General features: G+C 40.9%; 1 protein-coding gene across 1 annotated transcript; it reads right to left on the bottom strand.

Annotated features, from left to right (window-relative positions):
• Positions 1-5206: 5206 nt before the first annotated feature.
• Positions 5207-9801, bottom strand: LOC130153753 (uncharacterized). The gene is given in 3 exon segments (XM_056349026.1): positions 5207-5404; positions 6776-8682; positions 8685-9801. Coding segments are annotated over 3 exon segments (3222 nt in total).
• Positions 9802-12157: the final 2356 nt, after the last annotated feature.

Here is a 12157-nt window from a genome sequence, read left to right as displayed (position 1 = left end):
GTTAACAGCCATTTTGGGGGTTAATTAATTACCACTTATTACTTTCTGCATACTATAAATGCTCATTATTACTGCAATATAACTTCTGTATATTGTTACTGAAAGAAAAAATGGCTTGCTTTTCCTTTTTACCATGCAGTTGTGCTAGAAAACTGTAGTACTCCTAGTCTAATGAGTTAAAAGAAGCAAAGAAATGTTTATTCCTTAAAAATTCCTCCCAAATGCTCAGCTGTCCGCCTGCAACAACTAAGAAACAAGTTCCCAAGAGATTTTGTTAAGCACTGTGCTTTCTTTCTCTACTCGGAGAGAGTACACACCCAGCTCCTCTGTGATCAGCAAACAGGAGACAAATTCATCTCATCTTGTTAAAGAAGGCAGTATAATTTCATAAAACAAAAGAACTTCTGCCACATAGATCACCGTTTTTAATGTAATCAGCATTTGAAGCAATCTGGGTTTTCTTGTGTATACTTCTTTGCATGTTCTCTCCTGGGCTTCATTTATCAAACAGGGATGGAGACAGCCTACATTGCCAGACGGACCTTTGATCTGACGCCCTGCAGCCACTTGTGTGTTATCTCATGTTCTAACCTACTTACGGTTTTTTCCCCACAGAGTGCTATGTATCAGAAGTAGCAGAATTTTCATTGTACCAGTTTGGTCCTGTAATTCAGATATAAGTGTACTGACATAGTTTTATGACTGAGATAATGTTATTGACTATTCTTGGTGCATTACACATAGTCCACACTAGAAAAATCTACCGCACTCCTCAAGTACCTATTTTCAGTTTCCATATCAAGGACTGAAATTCATTATCTCCCTGATAATCATTTTTCAACATTTCATTGAGGATGGAAACCAGCTGAGAATTGGTTCACAGAGAATGAAGAACGGTTGCCAGTTTCCCCTTCTTTTGAGAGAACTTTTACTTATTTCAACTGGAATAATTTTAGAAATTTATGTTCCTTGATTACAATTATTTGTTATGCCTCTTTTTTTTTTGTTCTGGTCTGGAGAGAATCAAATGTAGTCACATCTTGCTTGTGTTGCTTGCAATTCTACCACAAAAGTGTAGCTCCATAGTTTAGTTTCATACGCTACTACTGCTAAGCCACTCTAAATTTTCCTCCTTCATGCCCATATAAATTGATACTGACAGAACCGTCACCTTCAATCTGTTGAGACTGAAAGCAAAATTTTGCAAAGGTTGTTCACTCTAAATTCAGTATTCTTATTTCTGACTTCCGCTGCTTACCAAGGTCACTACTTCTGAATATGTCTGTCAAGTTAGGCTGATACTCTCATATTCTTTTTAAAAGGTTTTAAAAGTTTGCTCTAACAGCACTAGCTGAACTTAAAATGTGTGTAGGCTGAGATTTTTAACTTACAGATATGTAATGTTAGTTTTGGATTGTTTTTTTCCCAGTCAGCTGCCTTACTGTCTTGATTTCAGAAGTGCTAAATAACCAGTGTCTTTCATTAAGGAAATGCTGGAATATTTATAAAAATTATGTTACTCAAATGTTCAATGTTGCAAACTTGTAAGATTTATCTAGGCTATTTCTCTTACATATGCTAATGTGTGTCACTGTCAGAAAGACCTTTTTTAAGCTTTCCTAAACTACTGTCAAATTCTGAGCCATGGTCAATGTTTTGCTAAATACCCACCAGTTAAAATACATGCCAGGAATTATGTAACGTTGCTTCTCCCTCCCTTGTGCTTACTCTTGCTCCAAACGGTGGACTGTTGTATTAAAAGATCAGCATTACGAACACTAGGAACTCTGTCAAGATTACTGCAGTTTCAAAGAACTGCATCAGCTACAGACAAAACTATTAACATGCAAAGCCTACCAACATTTACATTGCTGGTTTCTTAGCTTCTAGTGGTTCTGCCTTGGAACAGAAGGAGACCTCTTGAGAGCTATTATACTCCCTAAAAAATGAGATTCTTACAACTCACAGTAGTTACAGCCCTTTTGTACTACTATACATCCTTCTTCCTTAATCATAACAGCTGTAATTACTCCAAAACTGGTGGGAAAAGTGGGAAGAGTATAGGGTTAGCAATGGTGTTTCACAGGAAGGTAGTCGAGGAGAACAGTTAAATCTCAGTGATGTTTAAACTCTAAATAAGTTGACAACCATAGTAATACATAGGACACATCAACTTGCTACTATTGAGTTTTGCCTTCAGATTTTATGTCAGCATGACAAATGGAAGATGCTTTTGTGCTGTGGTATTCCAAAATAAGTGTTTCATGAGGTCTATTCTGTGAGCTTTTCTGCCAGAGTTCTGCTAGCTGTGTAATCCTTGGTCTGCTGCCCCATGAGAACTTCATCAGAATATTTTCCTTCCAGCTACTGAGATGAAGTGTCTAGGCTGCCAAGCAAGCATGGTAGTTTAAAACAGTCCACATAAAAACTGCAATAAAATTAAAATAGATGCAAATTCACCATTCAGTGCAGTGATTTTTTGTGCACTGGGTAGTTTTCTGATTGTGGCTTCATAAAGCAAAAATAGCCTCATTCTAAATACAGAAATAGTAATAGGCAGAACATGTGAAGAAAAGCCAAGACTTCCAAGTTCTGTTCCTCACTCTTCCAACTCACACAACTTTGGTTTAGATTTCTTCTCTGTATTTAACTATCTCAGTCAGGCATTTTGAGTTCTATGGACACTTAAAGCGGACCACCAAGTATCATATTCATCATAAAATGATGGTGAACAAGTACAACCCTCAAGACTGAATGCTCTAGTAAGATATAAGTTATTTGGGTCCCAGGTTGTTTTGCTCTGTGTGCAGGTTGGTTTGTACCAAAGCTAGAAGTAGAGGTAAAAAAAAAAAAGCAAAAAAAAAAAAAAGCTAGAGAGGAATCAGGACAAGGAGTAAACAGGAAGCCCTCAGCATAGTGTAAGACACACAAAGAATGAAGTATAAAAATAAGTGAAGTCCAACAAAGTCTGACAACATGGCCTCTGCAACATTAGAACTTGAAAACCTAAGAGTTTCCTTCCAAATAACTTCCCTCTCCAAAGCTGGGAAAACTACATTATCTCTCCTTGGTGTCCAAGTGGCTATATTTGCTCACTAGCAAGCACTAAGTCCAACTGTCTGTAAAAATGAGAACAAAGGGAGAAAAAGCACTTCAGCGCACCACACTTAATAAAACAATCTCCGTAAGATCCTAATCCAACTGGGCGTCTTAGAACAAACAGCCTTACCATCACTCTTGCCTCAGAGCGCTTGCAAAGGCATGTCCCCCTTTCTCCAGCCTACTCAGACATGTGCTGGGCTGCCCAAGCTCACGCTCAGGTTACAGTCCCACAATTTGTTTCAAAGAACGTCTTCAGAATTTCTTAGTGATTAATTATTCTTTATTGTCGGCGCCGGGTGTACGGGGGATCCTTCCACCAATCGTACCCACCCAGAGGGGCAGATTATCTTATATTTATATAATGAAACAATGAATATTCCATTAACGCCTATACATATTCATCACCTGAACCCGCCTACCCTCGCTTCGTATGTTAATTAGCTTATCAGTCCTTCACGCTTGCGCAGATTCTTCCAAAAATTGTGGGCCGGGGTCTTTAGAATGTGGGCAGTGGTCTATGGGAGGAAGGCCGTAGGTCTTCCTCACGGTGTACTTTTCACCTTAGGTCTCAAAAGTGATGAGTTGGCAGACTTGTAGAAATCTTTCCCGGGGTTTTTACAATACTCCTTGTTAATTTGACTCAAGGCCATCCTGCTGTCCCGTTATCTCCTTGGTAGGGCAGCTTGCTTTGCAGATAGGGAGGACAGCTCCCCTTTCAGAGATTTGCAACTTTCTTGCCAGAACAGTCTATATGATCTTTCAGACATTTTAACCCCTTTGTTGCTATACAATTACAAGCTTATTTATGCATTAAAATGAATATTGATTTATGAGTACAAACTTGACCATATTATTTACAACTTATTCACATCATTCCCCCCTTTTTCTCGATACAAGCAAATTCTTTTGCATTATATATATTTTCTCATGTTTATGCACCAGAACATGCACCTAAACACTACGCATGCATATACACCAAACACTGTAAAAACTACTAACATAGTAAAAATCTGTTTTATCCATCGTAGGTCAGGCAGCCAGGAGGTTAACTTGTTCCATATTCCCTCAAAGCTCCAAGAGAGATCATCCTTTGTAATCTCATGTAATATTCTGGTTTGTTCCCAAATCTTTTCTAAATCCAAAGTTACTCTCTTGTCATTGTTTATGTATGTGCAACAACTTGTATTTATTAGTGTGCACACTCCTCCTTCTTTGCTAAGTAGCATATCAAGTGCCAGTCTATTTTGTAAGGTCATTCTTGAAATGCTTTTAATTTCCTCTTGTTGTGCCTGTATGGCATCAGTAGTAAAGTTCATGGCAATTTCCATAGTAGCAGAGAGGTTTACTAAAGCTTTTTCTAATTCACTTACTCCCAACCATGGAAAAAACCAACGAGCAAAACTATGAAAGGCAGTAGGTCTCTGTATAAGAGGATTTGTACTTTCTCGTCTAATCCTTTTAATATATGATCTAATTAGTCCTTGTGTCAGATTATGAACTATGAAGATGTGCGGAACAACAGGCCCTACAGCACATTCACCCTGCCAGCCCAAGGGTAAAACCTTTCGGGCTTTGTCTCCGCATATCCAGTACCATCCAGTCCCTGAGGGAGTGGGCCATCCCTTAGGAGTAGTATTGTTTTTCCTCCTGGTCTGGTTTTTATTCCAAAGATTTGCCCCTCCATATTTCCAATAGGATGTACAATTGGGGTACCCGCCTATGAAGACTGTTTTCCCGCATCTTTTATCGGTCGAATTGCCTCCTGTTTCAGGTTCGGTCTTATTCAAGGAGCACCTTTGGACACACGGGACACCTCTACTAGAGTTCAAAGGAGCATTGATATCCAGTGACCAAGACAATTCCTTAACTTCTAATTGGGTGTACTCTGAAATAGTCATTTTTGAAAAAGCCGCATGTATTTCGGAATCATTCGGAAATGCACTACCTATCAGGGGAAATCCCCGACCTGCATTTTCAGGCATTTGAGTACAAATCCAGCAAGAGGTTAGGTTGAAATTCTGAACAATATTCCTTAGTAATTGTAAATACATATTCTGGTCCCATGCATTGACATTCCCTATCCACAACCCGGATATCAAGGTAATTATTGTCCATCCTTTCGACACAACCGTAACTTTAGAGGTTCCATTTGCGTAGCTTCCCATCGTGAACCTGGAGCTTTTTTTACTCTCGAGTAGTGGATCCAAGCGACTTGTTCCTTAATCTTGATAGCAGTATGAGTTGTCAACAGTACTTGATGCGGTCCACTCCATTTTTCCTCCAAAGGTTGCCCTGAAAAAGTCTTTATATATACATAGTCACCTGGTTTGAAAGAATGAACTGGTTGATCTAATCCTCTGGCCCTGGTTCCTAGAACGTGCTTTTGTACCTTACTCAGTTGTTTCTGTAGTTCAGATACATAATTATATAAGTATTCTGATCCTAGCTGTGTTAAGTTTTCTCCGCTAAACAAAAATTGATAAGGCCTTCCATACAAAATCTCAAAGGGGCTTAAATTTTCTCTCACTCTTGGTTTAACTCTGATTCTTAATAATGCTAACGGGAGAGATTGTGGCCATGTCAGATTAGCTTCTTGTCCTATTTTAGCTATTTGTTGTTTAATTAAATGATTCATTTTTTCTACCTGTCCACTTGCCTGTGGCCTATAAGGAGTATGTAATTGCCAGTCTATCCTGAGAATTCTGCTTATTTGCCGTACTATTTGTGCACAGAAATGAGAACCCCTGTCAGAAGACATTGCGGCTGGGATCCCAAAACGTGGGATTATCTCGTTTGTCAGAACCTTAACCACCTCTCTTGCTTTATTCGTTCGACAGGGAAAGGCCTCGGGCCATCCTGAGAAGGTATCAGTTAATACTAATAAATACCGATACCCCCCTTTTCTAGGAAGTTCTGAGAAATCAATTTGCCATTGTTCTCCGGGATAGTTTCCTTTACCAATTATCCCAAACCTCACTTTATTTTGAGTATTGGGGTTATTGTGTAGACAAACGCTGCATTGTTGAGTTACCTGTTTTACGGTAGTATACAAATTTCGCCCTACCATTATCCGACTCAAACTCTGATATAGAGTATCAGCACCCCAGTGCGTCCTATTGTGTTCTGTAAAAACTATAGACCAAATTAAGTTGGAGGGTATTATTACACGGTTGTCTTTCAGATATACCCATCCATTTACCCCTTTTTTACCTTTCAGATCCTCAATTAATTTTAAATCTTCCTTCGTATAACTCGGCTTTTGACTTACATCTATAGTTTGGATTTTACTGTCTGGTATTAAGGACAACGCTTTTGTGTCAGCTGAGTCAGCCACTCGTTTGGCCTCTTGGTCTGCTAATCGGTTTCCTATTTCAAATTCAGCATTCCCTCTCTGGTGTCCCCGACAATGCATAATAGCCACTTTTTCTGGTTGCTTTACAGCTTCTAATAATTGTAAAATTTCTTCTGCATGCTTTATCTGTCTTCCTTGAGCAGTTAACAGTCCTCGTTCCTTCCAGATTGCTCCATGAGCATGCACCACACCGAATGCATATTTGGAATCTGTCCAAATATTTATCTTCTTTCCCGCCGCTAGCTCTAATGCTCGTGTCAGAGCAATTATCTCTGCTTTCTGGGCAGACGTCCCAGGGGGCAATGGTTTAGACTCAATTACCTGTTTGGTGGTGGTAACGGCATACCCTGCTTTACGTTGTCCTTGCTTCACGAAGCTGCTTCCATCAGTGTACCAAGATTCGTCGGCATCCTCTAAAGGTTCTTCTTTAAGATCTGGTCGGCTCGAATACACAGTTTCCATTGTCTCTATACAGTCATGGACCACCGGTTCATCCAGAGTTCCGCTGAGAAAAGAAGCTGGATTCACAACATTAGTGACAACAATCTCCACGTCATCTTGTTCCACTAATATTGCCTGGTACTTTAAGAATCTCTGCGGTGAAAGCCAGTGGTTTCCTTTCTGTTCCAAAACTGCTGAGACTGTATGGGAGACTAGCACTGTCATCTTCTGTCCCATCGTAAACTTTCGGGCCTCCTGTATGTTAATAACTACTGCAGCAACAGCCCGTAGACATCCAGGCCATCCTTTGCTTACTTCATCTAATTGTTTGGAGAAGTAAGCTACTGCCCGCTTATAGGGACCCAATTTCTGTGCTAGTACTCCTAAGGCTATCCCTTGTCTTTCATAGGAAAACAGGAAAAAAGGTTTCGAAAGATCCGGTAACCCCAAGGCTGGAGCTTTCATTAATTCCTGCTTTAACTGCCTAAAAGCCTTCTGTGCTTCTCCAGTCCAAACCAATTTGGATTGATCCTTCTTAACCATCTCATACAGAGGCTTCACTATCAGTCCATAATTATAGATCCAAAGACGACACCAACCTGTCATTCCCAGAAAAGTCCGCAGTTCCTTTACCGTTCGCGGTTCCGGTGTCCGACAAATGGTTTCTTTACGTTCTGTTCCCAGCTCTCGTTGTCCTCCCGAGACCTCGAATCCCAGATAAATCACTCGTTGCTGGACCAGTTGGGCTTTCTGTTGAGAAACTCGATATCCATTTAGTCCCAGAAAATTAAGCAGGCTTATCGTCCATTGGACACAGCCCTCTCTTGTCTCAGTAGCTATTAAGAGATCGTCTACGTATTGTAATAAGGTTCCTTCAGAGTCTGGGGTCGACCAGGACTCAAGCTCCTTAGCTAATTGATTCCCAAAGATAGTCGGGCTATTTTTAAATCCCTGGGGTAAAACTGTCCAGGTAAGCTGCGTTTTTCTCCCCGAATCAGGGTTTTCCCATTCAAAGGCAAATAACTTCTGACTTTCCTTGGCTAGGGCCAGACAGAAAAAGGCGTCCTTCAAATCCAGTACAGTAAACCAAACTTGACTGCTTTTTAGTTTAGTCAATAGAGTGTATGGATTGGCCACTACTGGATGTATATCCTCAGTGATTTTATTTATGGCCCTTAAATCCTGAACTAGCCTATAACTCTTTCCATCTGCCTTTTTGATTGGTAATATGGGCGTGTTATATTCTGATTCACACTCAATTAGTAGCCCATATTGTAAAAATCTGTCAATTATTTCTTTAATTCCCCTCCTATCCTCTATCCTTAGAGGATATTGTTTAACCTTCACAGGCTCTTTCCCCAATTTCAACCTTACAGTTATTGGAGTCACATTCTTGGCTTTTCCAGGAATTTCGGTAGCCCAAACTCCTGGGTACACTTGATCTGCAATTTCCGGAGGCACTTCACTTCTAAGATTAGTTTGTATCAATGCTAAGCTTAGTACATTTATTAACTGTTCTTCCCTTATTCTTAGCCTCATTTTTCCTTTCTCAAAAACTATTTCTGCTTCTAATTGTTCTAATAAATCCCGACCCAATAGTGATTTTGGTGACCCCGGTAAGTACAAGAACTTATGTATTCCCACCTGTTTCCCTAATTTATACTTTAGCGGTTTTAGGAAAAAGGCTTTTTGTTGTTGGCCCGTAGCCCCCACTACAGTCACAAAGTCTTTATCTTCTGGCATTAGCTTTTGATTTAACACCGAATAGGAAGCACCTGTGTCTATTAAAATTCCATTTCTTGTCCCGAGTTCCCTAGCTCTATTTTAACCAGAGGATCTGCTAGGGTAGATTCTCCTGGTCGACTTCATTGATCCGATGAAACATTTGCTATCATGTTTCGAGCTCCCCCTCGCTTTGGACACTCCCCTTTCCAATGGCCTACCTCTTTACAATAGGCACACTGATCTGATCTTAGAGGTGGTTGCTGGGTCCTTATTCGTTTCCCATCTCCCCTATTTTTAACTCGAAAAGTTGGTCCCTGATTATTTAATGCAGCTACTGTTGCTGCTGCAATAGTCTGTCCCAGTTTCTGTCTTTCCTCCCCTTCCCGGTTTCTAAACACTCTCCATGCTTCCTCTACCAGTTTTTCTAAGTCTCTCATGTCTGCCCCTTGTAATTTTTGGAGTTTTTTCCTTATGTCTTCTGTTGATTGTCCCAGAAACAATGAAATCAATTGTAATTTACCCCCTTCTGAGGACGGATCTATCGTTGTAAATTTTTGCATAGCTGTTCTTAAACGTTCCAAAAATTCTGTGGGGGTTTCAGACGGTCCTTGTTTTATAGTGTACAACCTGGACCAATTTACAGATTTGGGAATAGCATTTTCCAGGGCAATTCTTATCCATTCCTGATACCTTTTTAGTAATCTATAGTCGTTACCATCATTATAGTCCCAATCGGGGTCTGCTCTCGGGACATGTACTTCCACAGTTCCGGGCAGAACCCCTGAAGCTATTTGCACTTGCACATGCGTCCGGGCTGTTTTTATTACCAATTGCTTCTCTGTTTCCGGCAGAGCTGCTAACATTATTTCTATGTCTTTCCAATCCGGATCTAAATTTTTCATAATTAATTCGAACCTGTTAGCCACCTCCTCCGGGTCATCCCTATAACCTTTTACAGCTTCCTTCCACGAATCTAATTCACTAGTGGTAAAAGGAATTTTAATTCTAACCGGTCCATTAGTCCCCACAGCTTGTCGCAGAGGGGCTTGCATCACCGGTCCCGACTGGTTACTTATTCCTGCCTTACTCCTTGTACGTGCAGTAATCGGGGTAAACCCTTTTGAATTCTTACAGTCCTCGCCCCCCTCATCCACAGACTTCTCCGTCCGGATACTTTCCATATTCGATAGGGGTGGAACATAATCCTCCATCCTACTTTCTCCCTCCTCTGGCTCCCCTAACTTTAGACATCTCTGACCGATACTACATGCAGAGCAACACCTCTTCAACTTTCCTTTCCCATCTTTTCTCATGTCCCTTTCCATTGCTAATATTAAGGGATCCTGTGGAGCTAGATTAATTCCACACCCTTTTTGCCACTCTGGATGATTTCTCAGGGTAAAAAACATATCTGCATACATTACTTCATCCCATTTTCCTTCTCTTCGCAAAAATAGCATTAACTGCAACAAGGTATTATAATTTATAGTTCCGTTAAGTGGCCATTTCTCACCATCTTCCAGCTTATACAACGGCCACCACTGATTGCAGTACTTTATCAATGTTTTCTTATTCACACTTCCACCAGCAGACCCTCCAATAACCCTCCAGTGACTCAGAACACATCCTAACGGGCTTTTCTTTAAAATCCCACCACTCTGCTTTCCTCCCATTTTTCCAGCTTACACTCACAGAACACACTTATCACTTACAGAATTACTACTTACAAAATGCAACACGCAGGTATCTTTCTACAGCAACACCAAGAGCTCACTATTATTATCAAAATATAGCCGAAATCACAGTAACAATTATCAAAGTCAAATTCCACATTCCATAAATCCGGTAACCAAAATAAGCAACACTGCAGCAAATAAGCTTTATAAGCAAACTTGCCAGATTCCAGATGGCAATTAAATGTTGATAAAACCCAAACAAAACCAGAAGTATACTTAGGGTGCCAGCCACAGAAGTATACCTGAGTTTTCCAGACCAGATGTATACCCGAGAAACTAGTTCCCAAGCATACCCAGATGTATACCTGAGAAACTAGTTCCCAAGCATACCCAGATGTATACCTGAGAAACTAGTTCCCAAGCATACCCAGATGTATACCTGAGAAACTAGTTCCCAAGCATACCCAGCAGTTACCCTGCGGAAATCAATTTTCTCGTCTTACGGGTAACCCCAGATTACCGGTAATACCAGAATACAGCAATAAAGAATATTATCACTTACAGAAGATGGGATTCTTGTCTGCCTCCGCAGTGATCCGATGAGTTGGGGAGTCCCTCCGGGAAAATCCCCGGGGGTACCCAAGGGAGTCCACTTCCCAGCGGGTCCTACGGTCAGGCAGAGAGCCGTCCCATCTGGGGTGCCAGATTGTTTCAAAGAACGTCTTCAGAATTTCTTAGTGATTAATTATTCTTTATTGTCGGCGCCGGGTGTACGGGGGATCCTTCCACCAATCGTACCCACCCAGAGGGGCAGATTATCTTATATTTATATAATGAAACAATGAATATTCCATTAACGCCTATACATATTCATCACCTGAACCCGCCTACCCTCGCTTCGTATGTTAATTAGCTTATCAGTCCTTCACGCTTGCGCAGATTCTTCCAAAAATTGTGGGCCGGGGTCTTTAGAATGTGGGCAGTGGTCTATGGGAGGAAGGCCGTAGGTCTTCCTCACGGTGTACTTTTCACCTTAGGTCTCAAAAGTGATGAGTTGGCAGACTTGTAGAAATCTTTCCCGGGGTTTTTACAATACTCCTTGTTAATTTGACTCAAGGCCATCCTGCTGTCCCGTTATCTCCTTGGTAGGGCAGCTTGCTTTGCAGATAGGGAGGACAGCTCCCCTTTCAGAGATTTGCAACTTTCTTGCCAGAACAGTCTATATGATCTTTCAGACATTTTAACCCCTTTGTTGCTATACAATTACAAGCTTATTTATGCATTAAAATGAATATTGATTTATGAGTACAAACTTGACCATATTATTTACAACTTATTCACATCAATTTCAGCCAAGGTGACCAAGTCCCTGGTTCTAGGAGACCCGTATTACAGTAACACAAGCAAGCTGCTACTTCTGTACCTGCAGCCCATCCTGCTCAGGCCTGCCTACTCCTTCAAAGCAATCTGTATTTTATCTTCAAGAAAATATCAGTGTACATAGCATTAAACACAGTACTTATTGTCAGGGAGGCACTCCCAACAGGAAATAGAAGCAAGCACATTAACTATCCTTCTAGTTGTCTTCAGGCTTCCTCGCCCAGCTTGCAAAAAGCATACTTACTGGGCAGGCTGGCCCTGTACTCGGAGTGTATTGGGTGCAGTTCTCTTTTCCTTTTCTTGCCAGGCAGAAATATTAGCACCAATCTCATTTTGCATCAAGATACCCCAGTCCAAAGTAATTTAAATGAGGCGTAGGTCCGTGTGGTGTTCACAAGCAGTTCCAAGCCACTCATACCCCTGCTTCTTAGCAGCATCAACAGAAGGATTTCAGGCCACCAGGCTTCCAGCTTCATACTTC

Source organism: Falco biarmicus, chromosome 8 (genome assembly GCF_023638135.1).
Source record: "Falco biarmicus isolate bFalBia1 chromosome 8, bFalBia1.pri, whole genome shotgun sequence".
Classification (NCBI taxonomy): Eukaryota; Metazoa; Chordata; class Aves; order Falconiformes; family Falconidae; genus Falco; species Falco biarmicus.
Note: the sequence above shows the minus strand (reverse complement) of the source record. Positions and strands in the feature narration are given on the sequence as shown.